This window comes from Odocoileus virginianus, chromosome 10 (genome assembly GCF_023699985.2).
Source record: "Odocoileus virginianus isolate 20LAN1187 ecotype Illinois chromosome 10, Ovbor_1.2, whole genome shotgun sequence".
Classification (NCBI taxonomy): Eukaryota; Metazoa; Chordata; class Mammalia; order Artiodactyla; family Cervidae; genus Odocoileus; species Odocoileus virginianus.
The window spans coordinates 48125745-48146507 of NC_069683.1; the positions used below are offsets into that span (position 1 = coordinate 48125745).

Genomic DNA, 20763 nt, shown 5'->3' on the forward strand with positions numbered 1-20763 from the left:
GCGGGGCGGTAAACAGCAGGACTGCCGGCCCGCCCGCTGACGTCAGGGGAAACTGACACGGATTTAAAGGGCCAGGCCTCGAATTGGGTTTTAAAGGGGCCGCCGCTTTTCAGCTGGAGGCCTTCTCCCGCTCCTTTCCTGTTGCCGCCTCCTCCTTCATTATCTTTCCCGTCTCTGAAAGGTCACTTTGGATTAGATGGATGGCTCCGTGAAGGATCTCCAAGAATTGAATTCTCGCTGACAAATGCTCTTTCTCAAACATAAAGATTACCCTCACCCCTTCAACGCTGCCATTACCAGTAACACTCCTGGGTCTTTTTTTTTCTCCCAATGATCCTAAGAAAATAAAAATTTCTAAGAACTAGGAAAGTGCCCGCGGAGGGGGAGTCCAGACCAAACCGCTAGAGGAACCCTCTCGCCTCCCTGCAGAGGCCACATAGATTCAAGGATGCTTTCAAAGCTAGCCTTTCTCTCTGATGAAGCAGCTACAAAGATCATTGAAAAGACAGTGACTTTGTAAATTAGTGAAACCTTTTCTACAAATTATTTTTGCACCATATCTTAAGCTTAAAGAGCTTTACACTCTTTGACCCAGTAATTCCACTTCTGGGGCACTATTCTAAGGAAATAAGAAATACAGATTAAAAAAATTGTGTGGGCAAATATGCTTATCACTGTGATACTTACATAGAGCATAAAGGAAACCGCTTAAATGTCCACAGTGAGGGAGTGGTTAAGTGTACTATTATCATGAAGCCATGGAAAGTGACGCCTAAGACTTTTAGGAATATGCAAGCAAAGTGAGTTAACTCAGGGTATGACACTATATAAGCAGTAAGTTTTCCAAATACATAGAAAAACATTGACAAATGCATGAAATTTAGTAATGAGTATCTTTGAATTACAGGCTTCTCAGGTAGCTCACATGGTAAAGAATTTGCCCGCAGTGTGGGAGATCCGAGTTTGATCTCCAGATTGAAAAAATCCCCTGGAGAAGGGAATGGCAACCCACTCCAGTTTTATTGCCAGAGAATTCCAGACAGAGAAGCTTGGCTGGCTATAGTCTATGGGTCACAAAGAGTCAGACACGACTGAGCAATTCACACACACATCTCTGAACTGCAGGTGGCCTTTTAAATAACATATCATTTCCCTCTAATTCCAGCATATAGACAAGTACCAAAAAGAAAGAGGGAAGGAAAAAAATGAGAAATGGAATATTTACTGTCATGTCAGTAAACAAGGATGCCATAGTCATCAGCAATTCAGGACCTCCAAAAGTTAATTCCTGAGCCATAAGGGCACTCAAGAAAAAGAATCCCTGTACAATCTGGCAGCCCTCAGGCTGCAGCCACTCTCCACAGTGAGCACTGAGTAATTTCAGTCAGTTCAGTTGCTCAATCATATCTGACTCTTTGCAACCCCATGGACTGCAGCATGCCAGGCTTCCCTGTCCATTACTGACTCCCAGAGATTGCTCAAACTCATGTTCATCGAGTCAGTGATGCCATCCAACCATCTCATCCTCCTCCTGCCTTCAATCTTTCCCAGCATCAGGGTCTTTTCCAGTGAGTCAGTTCTTTGCTTCAGGTGGCCAAAGTATTGGAGTTTCAGCTTCAGCATCAGTCCTGCCAGTGAATATTCAGGACTGATTTCCTTTAGGATGGACTGGTTGGATCTCCTTGCAGTCCAAGGGACTCTCAAGAGTCTTCTCCAACACCACAATTCAAAAGCATCCTGAGGAATCGAGGATGTGAAAAATTCAGGATACTGGCCCCAGATAGCTGAGATGCATATGAAAGCAATGAGCCCAAAGATGTGCATGCATCTTCCCACACACAGAAAAGCACTGAATTCCTTAACTCAGGATGTCTGGTTTTCTTTAATTAACAATAATCTAGCAAATTAAAATAAATAAGTAAAAATAATCTTTTGATGTTCAGACTACCTACCCTTTGTTGCAAAGCTTCTATATAACCTGGCTCCTCCGCTCGCCTCCTTGAAGCAGTTCTCTCAGGATTACTTGAGGTACTGCCTCCCTGGTTTAAGTCCTAAAAATTTCCTCCAAATAAAACATAACTCTCAACTTTTAGGTTGTGACTATTTTTTAAGTCAATAGAAAGGTGGACTTCCCTGGTGGTCCACTGGTTAAGAATCTGCCTACCAATGCAGGGGTTACAGGTTCAATCCCTGGTCCGGGAAGATTATACATGCCTCAGGGCAATTAGCCCGTGCATCATACCTACTGAGCCCCACACTCTAGAGCCCCACACTCTAGAGCCTGGGAGCTGCAACTATCGCAGCCCATGTGCTCCCATGCCCTTCAACGAGAAGCCACCACAATGAAAAGCCTAGGCACTGCAACTAAAGAGTAGCTCCTGGCTACTTGCTGTTCACAGCCCAGTGTGGAGAGTCAGTGTAGATTTCCTATCCCAACCAGGCTTCACCTATCCTCTCATTGTAACCCCCCTGGCCCCCCAGGAAATCTGGGACTCTAAGAAATACTTTCACCCTGAGCTTGAGCTCCCCACTGAGCCTGATGTGACTTAACTGGTCTACCTATGCTAGGAAATTTCCTGGGTGCTGTGAGGATCACAAGTTGAGGACCAGAGCATCTTTGCCACCGGCTGGTTGGTGCTGTAGCTGTATTGAATAAGCCCAGGCTGTGCTTGGGGAAACAGTGACAGACATTTCTCGGGCTCCAAAAACACTACGGATGGTGACTGCAGCCATGAAATTAAAAGACACTTGCTCCTTGGAAGAAAAGCTATGACCAACCTAGACAGCGTGTTAAAAAGCAGAGACATCACTTTGCAGACAAAGGTCCGTCTAGTCAAAGCTATGGTTTTTCCAGTAGTTATGTATGGATGTGAGAGTTGGGTGATAAAGAAAACTGAGCACCGACTAATTGATGCTTTTGAACTGTGGTGTTGGAGAAGAAAGACTCTTGAGAGTCCCTTGGACTGCAAGGAGATCAAACTAGCCCATCTTAAAGGAAATCAGTCCTGAATATTCATTGGAAGGACTGATGCTGAAGCTGAAACTCCAATACTTTGGACACCTGAAGCAAAGAACTGACTCACTGGAAAAGACCCTGATGCTGGGAAAGATTGAAGGCGGGAAGAGAAGGGAATGACAGAGGATGAGATGGTTGGATGGCATCACCGACTCAATGGACATGAGTTGAGCAATCTCTGGGAGTTGGTGATGGACAGGGAAGCCTGGCATGCTGCAGTCCATGGGGTTGCCAACAGTCAGACAGGATTGAGCAACTGAACTGAACTGAACTGTGCTTGGGATGGGGAGAAATGTCCCAACTCTGCCTCAGGTTTGGGGGCACAATGAGCCCCTCCACCTTTTAAAATGCACACGGAGACCCTACATAGTTGTTTTTTTTTTTTTTATATTTATTTGGCTGTGCCAAGTCTTAGTTGCAGCATGTGGGATCTTCAGTCTTCACTGCAGCGTACAGGATCTTTTAGTTGCAGTACGTGGGATCTAGTTTCCAGACCAGGGCTCAAACCCAGGCCTCCTGCATTATGAGCGCAGTCTTAGCCACTAGACCACCAGGGAAGTCCCTACATACACTTCTTGAGTCCCAGCTTCTAGAGGTGAAGGATAGTAGGAGAAGGGGGCGATAGAGGATGAGATGGTTGGATGGCATCACTGACTCAATGGACATGAGTTTGAGCAAACTCCAGGAGATAGTGAAGGACAGGGAAACATGAAGTGCTGCAGTCCATGGGGTCGCAAAGAGACAAGGCTGAGTGACTGAACAACAGCAAGAGATGGAACTCAGGAATGTGCATTTTAAGCAGCACTCCAGAAGTTTGCTATGCACAACAAATTTTGAGAACTACTGCCCTGGGGGCCAAACAACCTTGGCCAATCAACATTCCTGTTTGCTCCCTTTCTCTGGGCAACATCTTGGGAGAAATCTATTCAAATAAACCCAGAAGGGAGTCTTCCCTTTTTCAAGGTCTCCAGGGCTTGAACGTTGAGACAGGGTTGGGGGTGGAGGCGGGGAGCAGCCCTGTATTTTCTTGCTGTTCTCAGGTCTGCAGAACTTTCCTCAGCGCTTCTGCCCCACCCACGGCTGGTAGGAGGCTTGGAGGTGGGGGTGGGGGAGAGTCAGCACAAGCTTGTTATGAATAGGTCCTTTCTGACGTCTGGCGGCCCTGAGTGGAGAGAAGACTTTTTTTTCTGTTGGCTGCAGCAGTCACCATAAAAGAAGGGCAGTACTGGGTCTCAAAGCCAGACTTCGGAGGGCAAAGAGACATCAAGTCCTGAGGGCAAGACCCCCTGACCTTCTGTATAGGTCCAGCCACTGCATTCTCTGCCATGTTTTATAAAAAACCCAACCCCAGCCCTGGTGATGAAGGGAGGCAGGGTAGGGTCACATGGCTGGAAGACTTTCATTTCCCTGTGGGCCATCCTTCTCAGCCTGAATGTAGAAAGGACCTGGGAAATGGGACCATTCCCAGCTGGTCAGGCAGCTGACCAGGTCCCCAGCTTTCCACGAGTCCAGTTCCATTCTCTGTCACAGGATTTTCAAAGTTTGGAGCAAGAGGACAGGGAGGAAACTTCGGCTGGCTCAAAGGTATTGTTAAAACGACCTTAAGATTCACCAAGAGCAGGATGCTGTAGGAAGCCCAATAAATGGATCAGCTGAATTCGATCAAATAATTGAGGAATCTAGAGGTAGGTGGTGGCCGTCCCTGTGGGCAGGTGGCAGAATCACATCAGACTTTAGAATAAAGTAATGGTATAACTTTAACTCAGAAGAAAAAGTTGCAAAACCAACCCTCCTGAAGGAAACGAACTTGAGTTTCCCTATTTCCATTGTGACTATAGAAAGGGCTCAGTTTATCTACTCAGAACTCTGACAGAATCATCCTGGATACAGGCAGTCCTAGAAACAAGAGTGTATAGCTCGTCTTCCTATCAGGTTTCCCTGGTGGCTCAGACAGTAAAGAATCTGCCTGCAATGCAGGAGACCTGGGTTTGATCCCTGGGTTGGGAAGATCCCCCAGAGAAGGGAAAGGCTACCCACTCCAGTATCCTTGCCTGGAGAATCCCATGGACGAAGGAGCCTGGTGGGCTACAGTCCATGGGGTCACAAACAGTCAGACACAACTGAACGACTTTCACTATCATGCAATTTCTGTTCTTTCCCAGGGCTGCCTTCCTGTCTGTTTCTCTTTCAAGGACTATAATAAAAAGACAGTGCACATCAGATTAGGAATCAGGTAAAAACACAGTATTAACTTTGTGCTGGGGATAAGGTCTCAGACCTGTCCCACGGCTTCATGGTGTTGTGGGAAAAGCAAGGACTTTGATGATATAAAGTTCTATGTTTAATTCCCTGCATTGTCCATCTTAGACAAATTACACTCTCTGAGCCTTCAGTATCTACCTCTCGTCTCTATCATGCACAAACACCACACAGTGGAGCTGGGCTTGACTGCATTCATCATCCTAAACTATTGTCTAAAGAGTAGGAGGAGAGTTAAGGAGGAGAGTCAAGGGAAAGCAGCTTTGATGGTGTGAGCAGGGCTTTCTGCCAGAGACACATCAGCCTCTTTGCATTTCCTAAACCTGGGCTTTCACCATTCTGATGGGGAAATGTGCACAATGAGTTCAGGCCCTGCATCTGGTTCCCTGTGACCACGTGATGGAATGAAACCTCAGGGCTTTCCTTCCAGGAAATGAGTCTGGTCATCAGGTTGCTGAAAACAAGCAGATGAATAATTGACCAACTCAAATCCGTGTCTCCAAAGATCACCGATAAAATTGAGCCAGCCGTCACCCTATTTCAAGAAAGCTTGGGTCTCTGGCTAAGAAATCAGAAAATGCAACTAAAGAACATTTCACTTCTGTCTGTATCTGAAGATTGCATGCAGCTCCCAAATTGTTCTTCATAGGACGGATTCTCTCTCTTTACATTCTGGCTGGGATCCCATAGCTGCTTCTGTTATTTCATTGGTCCCTGGAGCCTTCACAAAAGTGATTTTCTCATTCATGATACCTTTGTTCCTCTGAACCAATCTACCTTTTTCTTCTAGTTTCATTTTTCCTATAAAAACAATCTTTATTGAGACATCCCTGTTGGTCCAGTGGCTAAGACTCCGTACTTCTGCTGCAGGGAGCACGAGTTCAATCCCTTGTAGGGGAACTAAGATCCCACATGTTGTGTGGCATAGTCAGAAGGAAAAAAAAATGTATCAATTCCATTTAGGTTTTTTTTTTAATTTTTCATTGAAGTGTGGTTGTATTATACTGATATACAATATTATATGATACTGAAGCTGAAGCTCCAATACTTTGGCAAGCTGATACAAAGAGGTGAATCATTGGAAAAGACCTTGATGCTGGGAAAGATTGAAGGCAAAAGGAAAAGGGGGTGGAAGAGGATGAGATGGTTAGATAGCATCATGACAAAGGACATGAATTTGACCAAACTCCAGGAGACAGTGGAGGACAGAGGAGCCTGGCGTGCTGCAGTCCATGAGTTCACAGAGTCAGACATGACTTAGAGACTGAATAACAATGAAAATACGATGTGTTACAGGTGTCCAATATAGTGATTCACAATTTTTAGCATACTCCATTTATAATTATAAAATATTAGCTATATTTCCCATGTTGTACAATATATCCTTGTAGCTTATTTTACACATAATAGTTTGTACCTCTAAATTCCCTAGCCCTGCATTGCCCCCCTTCCTTCTCCCCACTAATAACCATTAATTTGTTCTCTATATCTGTGAATCTGCTTTTACTTTTTGTTATATTCACCAGTTGTATTTTTTAGATTTCACATATAAGTGATACACAATATTTGCCTTTCTCTGACTTAATTCACTTAGCATGATACTCTCCAAGTCCATCCATATTGCTGCAAATGGCAAAATTTCATTCCTTTTTTAGGACTGAGTGGTATTTCATTGTATATATAATACCACATCTTCTTCTTCTTTTTTTTTTTTTCTTCCATTTATTTTTATTTGTTGGAGGCTAATTACTTTACAACATTGCAGTGGTTTTTGTCATACATTGAAATGAATTAGCCATGGATTTACATGTATTCCCCATCCCGGTCCCCCCTCCCACCTCCCTCTCCACCCCATCCCTCTGGGTCTTCCCAGTGCACCAGGCCTGAGCACTTGTCTCATGCATCCAACCTGGGCTGGTGATCTGTTTCACCCTAGATATACATGTTTCGATGCTGTTCTCTTGAAACATCCCGCCCTCGCCTTCTCCCACAGACTCCACAAGTCTGTTCTATACATCTGAGTCTCTTTTTCTTTTTTTGCATATAAGGTTATCGTTACCATCTTCCTAAATTCCATATATATGTGTTACTATACTGTAATGGTCTTTATCTTTCTGGCTTACTTCGCTCTGTATAATGGGTTCCAGTTTCACCCATCTCATTAGAACTGATTCAAATGAATTCTTTTTGATGGCTGAGTAATATTCCATGGTGTATATGTACCACAGCTTCCTCATCCATTCGTCTGCTGATGGGCATCTAGGTTGCTTCCATGACCTGGCTATTATAAACAGTGCTGCGATGAACATTGGGGTGCACGTGTCTCTTTCAGATCTGGTTTCCTCAGTGTGTATGCCTAGAAGTGGTATTGCTGGGTCATATGGCAGATCTATTTCCAGCTTTTTAAGGAATCTCCACACTGTTTTCCATAGTGGCTGTACTAATTTGCATTCCCACCAACAGTGTAAGAGGGTTCCCTTTTCTCCACACCCTCTCCAGCATTTATTGCTTGTAGACTTTTGGATAGCAGCCATCCTGACTGGTGTATAATGGTACCTCATTGTGGTTTTGATTTGCATTTCTCTGATAATGAGTGATAATTTCATTCCTTTTTTAGGACTGAGTGGTATTTCATTGTATATATAATACCACATCTTCTTTATCTATTCATTTGTTGCTTCCACATCTTGGCAACTGTAAATGATGCTGCTATGAATATTGGAGTCCATATATCTTTTCACAATTCCATCTAGCTATAATCAAACAACTCCAGAAAATGTCTCAAGATTTACTGTAATAGGTAGTGTATACCTCTTTCTGTTTTTATATGCCTCTTTCTCTTTTTGTTTTTTGTTTGTTTGCTTTTGTTGTTCTTAAGTGAATTTATTTATCACTAGCTGGAATAATGTCTATTGTTTCTTTTTTTTTCCTATTGTTTCTTAAAAGCAGCAGTAAGATACTATTGAAAGAACAGGAAATGAAGTTAAAAGATTTGTATTCCAGTTTTAATTCTGGTTGTTACTGGTTTGATGATCATGAAGAAATCACTCAATCTCCTATTCATTCATTCAGTGCCTAATTTGTACTAGTCACTAAGCTAGGTGCTGTGAACACAAAGATACTTAAAACACATTTTCTGTTCATAAGGAATTCATATCTAGCAGTGTAGACAAGTGGTAAATGCAATGATAAAAGATTTATAAAACATATTATGAGAATTCAGAGATGAGACACATAATACAGATGGGAGCTGGAAATAGAAGAAATCATATACATTACAGGAATCTCAGGGATTTTTAAAAGATGAGTAGGAGCTAGCCGGGAGCTTTCCTAGTGGCTCAGCAGTAAAGACTCTGTGTGCCAATGCAGGTGATGTGGGTTTGATTCCTGGGTCAGGAAGATCCCCTGGAGGGGGAATGGCAACCCCCTCTAGTATGCTTGCCTGAAAAATCCCATGGGCAAAGGAGCCTGCCTGGTGGGCTACAGTCCATGGGGTTGTAAAGAGCCAGACATGATTTAGCAACTAAACCACAAGGAGCTAGCTTAGCAAAAGGGGCAGGAGCATATTCCAGACAGAGGGTCTCAACTTTGGGCAAAGGCATAGACTCAAAAGTTCAATGCTATTGACTTAAAAGTTCAAAGTGGTGGGAGGACATGAACTGAAGAGGACTGGATCATGAAGCACATTGGATGTTACATTTAATAACTGGGACTATTAGTGCTTATCAAAGAACATGCTGCAGTACACTGATGTGTCATTTACTTTTGACAGGGGTGCTGTCAAAGCTTTATCAGTGTATAAAATGTTTTTTTGATACATACATATTTTTTATGTCATTAGTTAAGCTAAAATAAGTCAGCAAATAAGCAAGAGGCAAAGCATAAAATGAGGTCAAAGACAGACTATGTGTTTAGCAAACATTTAAGGTCTTTGTGGCTATGTAGCTGGACTTCTCTGGTGGCACAGGGGGTAAGAAAGAATCCACCGGTCAATTCAGGTTGTGCAGATTCAATCCCTGTTCTGGGAAGATCCCACATGCTGTGGAGCAACTAACCCCATGTACCGCAATTGAGCCTGTGCTCTAGTGCCCGAGCGCCACCACTACTGAGCCTGCGAGCGGCAACAGGGGAAGCCTCCGCGCCTAGAGCCTGTGCTCTGCAACAACAGACACCATCGCAATGAGAAGACCGTGCACCGCAACCAACCAAGCACAACTACAGAAAGCAATGAGGGCCCAGCAGAGCCAAAAATAAAATGGTTCAGTGGTTAAGAAATCTGCCTGCCAATGCGGGGACAGGATTCCACAAGATTCCACATGCCTTGAGGCAGCTATGCCGTGGCTGGAGGAAAACAAGGATGGATTCCCTTGCTGGCTCCTTTCCCAAGTACATGCTGGTGAGGGAGCTTCCCCTTCCACCACACTACCCTCTCTCCCACTTCTGGGCCACTGAAGAGGTTCACTGGGGTCGTTATGACACCATCAACAAAGCCTCAGGCCTCCAGTGGCTTTCACTGCTGTGATTTAAGAGGAACCTGTAAGCAACTCTAGGGGGTGGTTGGAGAGGAAGGTGGTTTGATTAGATGGTGATGGGGGAGACAAAGGAGAAAAAAACACCTCAGCTTAGTATCTCCATACTTATCCCTTTATAGGAGTAAATCATTTCAATATTGTAGCCTCACCGTGGTTAGAGGTGACAAAGTGAATGTTACAAAAAACATAGAAACTTTTAGTTGCTGAGAAACACCATATTGGCTTATCAGTTTGCTGTAATCAACCCCTGTTCTGGTCACACAGCTCTTAAGAGGTAGTGCTTGGGGCAGACGTGTTAGCAGGTAGTACCTGGGGAGGCGAGGGTGATGAAGAACTGTGTCCAAGCCACCCTGCCACTCAGCAGCCACCCTGTTAGACAGGCCATTCACCCAGTCAGGAGAGGTGGTCCACAGCCCACACCCGCACTATACCAGCTCAACAGTGGACTTCAAGGGAGGCAGCTGCGCTTTCTGGTCTCATATGAACTCTCATTCTGTATCTTCACCTGCAATTGTGGTCCCCACCCCTATCCCTCAGCATGTGGAAGCTGGCAACTCCTATTGTATTACTTATTAAAACAATTTTTTGGGGGGGCCATGCCGGGCAGCATGAGATCTTACTTCCCCAAACAGGGATGAACCTGTGCCCTCTCCAATGGAAGCACGATGTCTTAGCCACTGGACCACCAGGAAACTCATCATTCTGCCATTTATCATGGGCTGTACTTTACTTTTGTATCCTGTAGAATTTTTAATGAACTTATTCATTGACTGTGCTGGGCCTAAGTTGCAGCGAGAGGGCTTTCTCTAGTTGAGGAGAGTGGAGGGCCACTCTCCAGTTGTGCTTCTCATTGTGGTGGCTCCTCTCGTGGAACATGGGCCCCAGGGCACCTGAACTTCTGTAGTTGCGGCCCCCAGGTACTAGAACATGGGTTCAGTAGTCGTGGCGCACGGGCATAGCTGCCTCAAGGCATGGGAGATCTTCCCGACCCTGGGAATCTGTGCCCCCTGCATTGGCAGGCAGATTCTTAACCACTGGACCACAAGGGAAGGCCTCCTTTAAATTTTTCCAAAAATATGTATTTATTGGCTGTGCTGGGTCTTCGTTGCTGCGCCTGAGTTTTCTCTAGTTTTGGCAAGTGCGGTGGGAGGGCTTCACCTTGTGGTGGTTTCTCTTGTTGCGGAGCACAGGCTCTAAGGCTAATGGGCTTCAGCAGGCATTGGGGCTCAGCTGGCTCCCGTGCTCTAGAACATGGGCTCGGTAGTTGAGGGGCACAGGTTTAGTAGCTTTGAGGCATGTGGGATCTTCCTGGACCAGGGATCGAGCCAGTGTCTTGTGCATTACAAGACAGATTCTTAACCACTGGACTACCAGGGACCCTTTTCTTTAGATTTTAAATCTTATTTCACTTAACTCCTCCAAGTAATATCCTCCTGCCAATCTGAACTTACTGACATGTTCATAGAGTAGCCAGGTAGTCTTTAAACCCCTTCATGTGGACCACTAGAAATGCTCAGCTCCATAAACACAATTTAAATCTACTGTTGGTTTTTAAGCTGGGAAACAAGATAGCCAGGGAATGCACTTAAACTAGGAATCTATCTGTCATGAACTGTGAATCAGACTCTAGAGCTAAAAAGATACCCCAGGTTGAATGAGCAATCCAAGGGCAAGGACTTTGAAGTCAGGCAAAGTGGGGTTCAAAGCCCAGCTCAACCACCTAGATGACTCATCTCTGACAGGACAGAAAACTCTCCCAGGCCAAACAGTAAAGTGGGAATGCACCTACCTAAAGTGCTTAGGTGATTAATATATGGGAAATATTATCTAGAAGCTTTTCTCCCTAGATGACACAGAAACTCAGAATAGTTCAATCAATCTGAAACACTTAAGTTCAGGCTGGGGGCAACAATAAAGCAATATGCCAAAGTGTAAGAAAGAACAACTGGTGATTATCAGCGGGAGGGAAGGAGAAACCGTGGAAGCTGGGGCAGTTAACATGAATAAAATTCTAAAGAATGAAATCAGAAAAAGCATCAAGAGGTCAATTTAATAATTTTTAGAGTTAATTGTTTTTAACTACCAGATAGTACTAACAAATCTGAAACATTTTGACAGTTATTTCCATTTATCTACTTAAGATTCCTTCTATCTGCTCATCCCACCCCGCTGACCATTCTACACCCCCGAGGAGATAGGTGATGAGGGTCAGCTTGGTACATTCAGTTCCACAGAAAAGAAACAAGATGACCGAAGTATCTAATTGCTTGTGATTAGGAAAAAAAACCATCCCTTCTTCTTGACACTGGAATTCAAGCTATGATAAAGGAGACCGAAAGACAGTGAGTTCGAGTGAAATGTTTACATTTATATTGAAATATGCACTAAAACAGAATGAGTTCTACTAGTTAATGAAACTTTGCCAAAGCGGAATCACAAAACTTCCATTGGGGAGGTCCAGTCAGCTAGCAGCAGTGATCCCCAAGCAGGAACACCAAGGAGAAGCCTGGGTGACCCCACCCCCAAAAGCCTCCTTTGAAGAGACCGCAATTCACTTCTCCCACATGCACCCACACAGATTTAGGAGCATAGCCATGCTCCTCATTTTCATAAATCTTTAGTTTCTTTTTTGCTGCAATAAATATAAAATTGGCAATGCTCATACACCACAGCACAGACAATATCTCAGGCTTTAGCATACAACTGTAAACAGTGACTAGGTTAAACAAATAAAAAAGGAAAAGAAAGTTGAACATTACTTTTAAATGACGACAGAATTCCTAAGAGCAAGATATGAGCTACTCAAGATTTGTTTCGGTGGGTTAAGGTTACTGACACAAAATTCAGCTTTAGTCATGTCTGGACTTGAGGTGGTAGCCAGTACACTGCCTGTAGGGAGCAGTCTAGAAATGTGTGGGGAGCAAAATACACCCCAGCTCACCTCTGGCAGTACATTTCCAGCCTGCCACACTCAAGACAGGACTGCAGAAACCTTCACGGTGGCATCACCAGCTGCCATCTAGTATAGTAGGAATGGGTGGGCAAAGGAATGGGAATGTGCTAGGAGACCAACAGAAAAACACCTCGCTGGCTGCCTGCAAAACCGGCTCCTTAGTTACGAGGACAATTAGGACATTTCACTTGGACAGTTCATTAAACTTCATATATATATATATATGTGTGTGTGTGTGTGTGTGTGTGTGTATTTTATATATATATATATGAAATCTAAAGATTAGGCATTAAGTTCTGTCACTGCAGCAAAGTGGGGTGTCAAATGAAGAGAAACAGATGAACACTTTTTGCCTAAAGCAGCACAAAGAAAGCTGCAAGAAATGACAGTGGACTCAGTATCTGCACTGTTAGCAATGGGGCTGACTTTTATTTCAAAGACTAGTGGTTCAAATACTATTGCTCGAATAGCTCTGGTAATTATAAAATGTAGTAACATCCGAGGTTTATACACAGAAGCAAAGCGCTGAAGGTCAGCTGACAAAGGGATATGTGACTCTTAGTCAAGAGAGAAGCTAAAAGTACATGCTGCAGGAGTGACCTAATGGGTTTGCACTGTACTCCCATCTCTGACAACAGAAAAAGACCTGGAGAGGAAACAGTTTTTCACACATAAAACTGTGGCTTAATTAATTCTCCTCCCTAGAATTATACCTCAGCTAAGAAAAAAAATCTGTCCTGAAAAACTCAAGAGCCTGGGCTACTAAAAATAAAAAGGAAAATTTAATATACTAAACAAGTTTAGTAAACATCACATATATTTTCAGTTGTTAATGCAGACATGATACATTCATGTTTAAAAAGTTGTTTTTAAAGACCAAAAAAAAAAAAAAAAAAAAGACCCCACAAAATATCTAGAAAAAGCCTTGACAAGAAAAAAAATCAGCCGAAGTTCTATCTCTTTCAATCAGATGTAGCTTTTAGCACAAACCACAAATCCCCCTCCAACACACAACAGCAATGCCATGTACCTTGCAAGCCAAATATGAAATGTATGCCTTAGTTACTGAACTTGAAAGTTAAGCTGAATCTCTGCAGAGCCCATCTGGATGGGTTACTTCAATATCCACCTGGTCCAGTTTAAAGTATTCATTTGTAGATCCAGTTTGTATATATTCCATTGGTATATTAAATAATAAACCACCTGCTCCTATTATTTTTTAAATGGCAGTTCTCATAGCTCATCAAACCATTAAGATTACAAAGAGCTCTCTTGAAAGAAATTCACAGGTGAAGACATATTAAGGAGAAATCCTGAAGGTTACACAAACCTAGTTCTTTTTTTTTTTTTTTAACTAAAACAGGGGTGATCAAATAGAATGTTTATTCTGAAGAGCAGTTTCACTGTTTCCCCATGAGAAGAGGCCAGATTTTTCTGGACTGATAATTTAAAAACTAAGCCAAGAAAAAAAGTCAGGTCTTATGGAGTTGGAAACAGAGTTCCAATTTTTTCCCCCTAAAAGAAGGAAAACTGTTAACAGGTTTTAAGGGAGAAACAAACCAACCAATCAGAACTCTGAACATGGACAGCACTACACAGACTCTATAGCACAGAACACCGCACAAGAATGAGTTACACGTCAGTAATATCATCGTGAGAGTGACTGGCTGGGGGCTTCTACTTCCAGCAACAGAGCTCCTAGGTTAAAAATGTGTTAAAAGCTTGTAATGTCAACAAGGACCTCCCCAAAAAAGAGAGGGGATGAGGGGGAATAGAGGAAAGGCTGCATGCATGGGTCTATTCCAGACATGATATTCAGCAGCATAAAAATAATAGCCTCAACAGAGTCCCCCAGATGGGGCCAAACCTATTTTTCACTGCTGAGCATGAGAAGGATTAAGAGTGGAACAAATTCACTAGTGACTATAGCATCTCCCATATCTGAATGACAAGCACGTTCAATCTGATGCTATATGTTGCTACAACACTGAGAATATGTATGAGTAAAGCAAAATAAAAAAGACTAAATAATGAACTTTAACAACTGGAAAAACATCTGTTTTAAAGCCAAGTAGGTGTGATTCTAATCATTATTATATATGACATAATCCACACAAAGAAAGGCCAAGCATCTTCATTTTGTTCAGTACTTAGGCTTGATGTTGTCCTAGGAAAAACAGTGATAATTCAATGACTGTGTCACACATATAACTAAAAAGTCCCCTTCTGGTTTCAAATGAATTTAAACAACCATCTTCCTTGGCTAACTTTTCTCCTGTGTAAAACAAACCTTCTATGTACAGGACCAGTTTAAATCCCTCCTCCCCTTCAAACACTAGATAGGAACATTCAAGAACATTCGACAATGCAAAGTGCCTTAAGAAAGAGAAGGATTCTGTAGTGCCAGTGACAGAACTGATCTGAGGAGGCTGGGATGCTAGTAACACTGATGGGAGCCAGTCAGGCAATGGTGGTTTGTTTTTCCTCAGGTGTTTCCTCCAACAACTGCATGATCAGTTCATGGAGGGGTTTGCAGATCTTTGCATAGCCACCTCCTGTGAGATGCAGAAAATCAAACATGTCGTGGCAGGAGATGGCACCGTCCGAGTGCACGAAGCCCCCATCTGTATCCAAGAGCTGAACATTGGCAAGCTTCGGCAGGGAAACCTTGAGGAGCTGGTTCACCTTGGCATTCTTTTGCCTCAAAGGGTTGGGCTTCTCACCTCGAGGTAACAAACCCTGGGGAAGAGCAGAGAAGAATATGAGAAGACTCACTGTTTTTCTCTACTTACTTGTGACTTCAAATATCCCTGAACTCTCCATGTAGCATTTTTTATACCTTTGATTTCTCAAACACTGGACTAGGCCCATCTTAATAAAAAGTTCTCTGACTATGCCTCCTTGGTTTCTTCCCGGCTTCCTTTTCCTCCTCCTGTTTCTTAATTGCTGGTATTCCTCAAGGTCTTGTTTTTGGGCCAGTACTCTTCCCATTCTACATACTTTAGCCCAGATCACTTCCACAGCTTCAGAACTCCTATTGAATGTCCAGGTATAGAACCAAACTTGAATGTCTCTCAGGCACTCCCAACTCAACAAGTCCAAAAACCATTTATCATCTCCCCTAGACTAAGTTCCTTCCACATTCTCTATGGCAACTGTCCTTTCAACATCCCTGAGTCTCTCATCCCATAAATCGTGTCTATTTATTGTTAAATCACTCAGCTTTTACATCCTAAATATTTTTCCAATCCATTCTCTCTTTCTGATTATAAACAACATTGTTATTTATCACTACTCATCTCAATTAATGTAAAAATCCGACTGACCCTCCTCCCTTCAGTAGTATCTTCCTTCAATTCATTCTCCAAACAGTCCACCATACAGCTAGAACATCTGAATCAAACACACATCTATTCATCACTGTCATCTGAAACCTCACTAGCACAGATGAGAAATGGAGCTGGAACAAGTGCTGTCTTGATGAATCATCTGGTAGTATGAAAAGAGATGTGGCAGGTACAAGATGAGTTTGGAATATCCTGAATGACAGAAAGTAAAGAAGTATCCCCCCAAAAACGATGGGGCATGGTCACAAGCATACAGCAGCCAGGTAAAAGGGACTTTCAAATGGCCAGATCCAAGATAATTTGAAGTGTGCTGTAAGTATAAAACACATACAAGATTTCAAATGTTCAGTACTCTCCCACCAAAATATACATATTAGGGAACTCTGCTCAATGGTATGTGGCAGCCTGGATGGAAGGAGAGTTTGGGGGAGAATGGATACAAGTATATGTGTGGCTGAGTTTCTTCACATTCACCTGAAACTATCGTAACACTGTTAATCGGCTACATTCCAATACAAAACAAAAAGTTCCAAACAATAAACAAAAGAGAGATGTGTCCTCAATATGTTTTTAACTTGTTAATGATCTAATATATTTTACAGCTAAATCAGGTGTCTGTCCTTCTCCTCTACTAAATAAAAGCTGACTCTTATATGGTAAGAGAAGGTTTTATCATCTCAAACTAGAAATGGCCTTTATAGATAATCGATTCTATTATAAAACTGTCAGAAATCCCCCAACCAACCTTTTAGCTGGTTTACAGCTCATGATGCCACAACAACAAGTTGCTATTTAGGGAAAAATGTTGCCACTTATTTCTCCTACTTGATAAGAGGTCTTATTTCATAAAAATGGGTTTTCTGTAGGCATTCTACTAAAAGAACAAAAAAAGTTTTATGCCTAGAGGAAGTACTTACTCATGTCTACTTTAAAATTTTTCAGCAAGATGCTGGGCTTTGATTTTCAATTTGCTGTGTGACTGTACAGTTCCAAAGAGAGCGACAGAACTATGAATATGATTCGCCAATCCATCTCCTTCTATCCCTGTTAAGTGCAAATGAGGTCAATCCCAAATCCTAGTTTATATGACTGTTAAAAGTGTAAGGTTCTGCATGTAACAGTTAATAAAGAAAAGCAGCCCTCACTGCTGGCACATCAAAGCTTGGCTGAGATATAATGAGCAACTAGGAAGGATGGTCAGCGACCAACAAACACATATGCTGTTCTGATTTTCAGAGAATGTCACAGCAGTTGAAGCCATAAAAACGTTAAGCCGCAAAAGCAGAGCGCCATCCCTACTGGGACTGTCAAGCAAGGATGAGAAAAGTCATTTATGTTTTGTGGAACATTTTCCTTAATGTATCAAGGGTATGCCATGTGATCTGTGATTTTTCTCTGTAGTAAGTGGTAATTGCTAATGTTAAAGGAGACAAAAAATTAGAATCCTAATTCCTTTACCATGTAACAATAATTTTAAATTCATTTCCTTTTCTAACTTGCATATTCACTCTCAAGCAATTCCAAATATAATATATATTCTGTTTAGCATTCAGACTTTTCGCTTAAATAATACTGTAAATTTTGTTTGCACCCAGACCATGTAATTGTCACATGATTAGTGCTATTATATTCAATGACTTGTGTAATCTTTCTCCCATGGAGTTGATTATTTAGGTTATTTCCAATGTTTTAGTATTGCAGATGACACCACTGTATATCAAACTCAAAAGCCTGGCTGAAACAAAGAATATTTATGGAGGATTTATCCAGCAACATTCAGGCAACAAGTATGTCCTAAGCAACTACAATGTACCAGCCACTGTACTTCAGAGATGGGACTCTTAACCACAATGTAATCCTTTCTTGAATAAGGCAAGATCTAAACAAGTAAGTTTAAATACCATGTAATAAAAAAACAAGACCTGGCTCCCCAGAACTCTGTTATAATATCCAAACTCCTACAATGGGAACTGTGGCCTCTTTCTCCTAACTATCCAAGTATCCAACTATCCTAACTATCTCTAAGACCTGAACTTTATTCCATGATAACCTTCAATTCTTACAGTACCCTCCTCCTTCATTCACCCAACAAACACATACATGAAGAAGTCTTTGATCATTTCCTTACTTTCTTCCTTCCTCTTCCTCTTCTCTGTAATACTTTCTCTTCTTTAATTTCTCTGTTTGTCTGGAGACCAATGAATTTTTTGAAACTAAACTCAGATGACAACTTTTACGTATTTATCCTGCTATGTCCATCCACCAGCTCCTTGAGAGAGACTATGTCTAACTCATCTCTATACGCTCAGGACCTAGGAGAGTGCCTCGTACATAGTGATTCTCACACTTTTTTTGAACAAATGACTACCTTAATAACATTTATCTCATTAAAAAACGGAATATATACCAGCTGTCTCAAAAACATCTTTTTAGCTGGCTAAGAATGTCTACAGGTAAACTTTAACACTGAAATAGACAGCTGTTTACCCCTGAGATCATAAAGACAATGCTTTTAATTCTACGAAGGGTAGCGTTTCCTGGAGGGGTAAGGTTATGAAGTACCTATTTTCTTCCTGATGGAATCTCTGACATATTTTAAAGAATTCAGAGATCCTGATAAATACACCATCTCTACTATATTAACAATGGAATAAAACAACAGATCTAGGCTAATCTAAACTCAGGTCTAATGAAAAGAGAACTCAGGGGACTTCCCTGGTGGTCCAGTGGCTAAGACTCCACGCTCCTGATGCAGGGGACCTGGGTTTGATCCCTGGTGAGGAAATTAGATCCCATATACTTGCAACTTACAAAAAAAAAAAAAGATCCCTCAGGCTGCAACGAAGATTGAAGATTCTGAATGCCGTAACTAAGATTCCGTGCAATCAAATAAAGAAACAGTAATAACTAAGACTACCTTAGGCAACAAAGAGGACTTACAATTCTAAATAAGGATGAGCAGAAAAAAGATAATCCCCACAGCTGTTCTAGGAAATAATGAGACCCATAAGACAAAGGCCCATATCAGACAAGAGCTTCTCAGGAGCATCATAAGCTGCTTCCAACCTAAAGATTCTCTATATTCATGACTGATCCCATTGCTAAGAAGGCACCTCACCTTTACTTTAAGATACCGAGGCCCCCACCCACCCGAAGCCCTCATACCAACACAATGATTTTGGCCTGTGGCTGCCGGGTGTTGATAAGCTGGACAATGGCCTCGATTCCACCGGCTACTTCCTCTGCTGTGTTTTCATGGTTGTTTGTTCCTACCCAGACAACGATGACCTGTGATTGACAGAAGGAAGAAAAGATACTCAGGAGTAAAGGAATGTCCACCAGTTAGCTGAAAATCTTATTTCAAAATCAAAGAAGGAAAGATGAACTTCTCAAGTGGTTAACTTCAACAGGGCAGGCATCTTAAACAGTAATGTAGGCCTCATATATATTAATATCAGAATAAATTTCAAACAGAGCAATACTTAAGTGTTTGTGATAGGAAGAGATGGGAAAATTTCTTTATCATTGTGGAGTTGGTAGTTAACCTCTTAAAATCCAGAAACTATACAAAAAAAAAAATTAACTGTATAAAAATAAAACCACTGCATGTCAAAAAACAAAGTGAAATAAGAAACATGGGAGAAAATATAAGTAACATTAAAAGACTCTAGCAGATGTAACCTTCTAGAAAAAACAAAAATAAAAGTACCCAAGGGAGGGTATTAGGTACAAATACACAGTTCTACTTAAGGTAAAGTCAGTGGCATGGAGGCTGGATATAGTTTTCTGAAGTTTTTCTGCTTTAACAAAAAATTTTTATATGGTGACTATCATCTATGGACACACATCTTACTATGTAACCCAACAAAGTAATTTCCACCTAGCACAAAAAGAATATGCATGAGTTTTTCTATTAGAAAGGCAAAAATAAAATACTTTCTACTACAGCCAATTGTTATCAGTGCCTCAGCTTTTTTCTCTTTTTGTTGTTTGGGGTTAGAAAAACTTATATGCAGCATGCCAACTCAGGACACTGATCATTTGATAAGGCACTGGGTACATGTTTGTGCTGAACATTTGTTCACATGTGCTTCAAATTTCTTTTAGAAGAACTTGGAGGCCGTGATTACCAATCTGTTTGTGTGTTAAATGAATCCAAAATTACTTTCTCAAGCGAATCATAGACCTGCTCCAATGGTTCACCTCTGAGCACTTTCCTCCCCTTACTGCCTCAGGTCCACAGAATAGCAAACCTCATTAGCATCAAATCTCTTCCAACTCCAGACCAGGATAATTATAACAATAACAATTTCAAGTATGAACAAAACAAGCAATACACTGACCCGTAATTAATCATGTATTTGGAATGTTCTTAAACAATGATAAAACCATCTATCTTAAAGAGGCACAAAGCCAAGAACAATGAAATAATGGTTTAAAGAAGTAATTGAAAAAAAAAATTTTTAACACTTAACTTTTTTATTTATTTGGCTGAGCCAGGTCTTAGTTGTGGCATGTGGGATCCAGTTCCCTGACCAGGGATCAAACTCATGCCCCTGCATTGGGAGCATGAAATCTTAACCACTGGACCACCAGCGAAGTTTCTGACAATTTAACTCTCTGCAAAAGACTTAAGGATAAGGTATTTTTTTTTTT

At 41.8% G+C, this 20763-nt stretch overlaps 1 protein-coding gene across 3 annotated transcripts in view; it reads right to left on the minus strand.

Annotated features, from left to right (window-relative positions):
- Positions 1–12154: 12154 nt before the first annotated feature.
- Positions 12155–20763, minus strand: part of PAFAH1B2 (platelet activating factor acetylhydrolase 1b catalytic subunit 2) — a 28582-nt gene continuing 19973 nt past the window's right edge. For 2 of the 3 annotated variants that reach the window (XM_070473543.1, XM_070473544.1), the window contains exons 5-7: positions 20583–20663; positions 19273–19395; positions 12155–15499 (exon numbers count right to left, since the gene is read on the minus strand). In XM_070473543.1, the coding sequence (XP_070329644.1) occupies positions 15221–15499; positions 19273–19395; positions 20583–20663 (483 nt within the window). In that variant the 3' untranslated portion in view covers positions 12155–15220. The remainder of the gene's footprint in view (positions 15500–19272; positions 19396–20582; positions 20664–20763) is intronic. The other variant, XM_020886743.2, reaches the window with a different exon arrangement.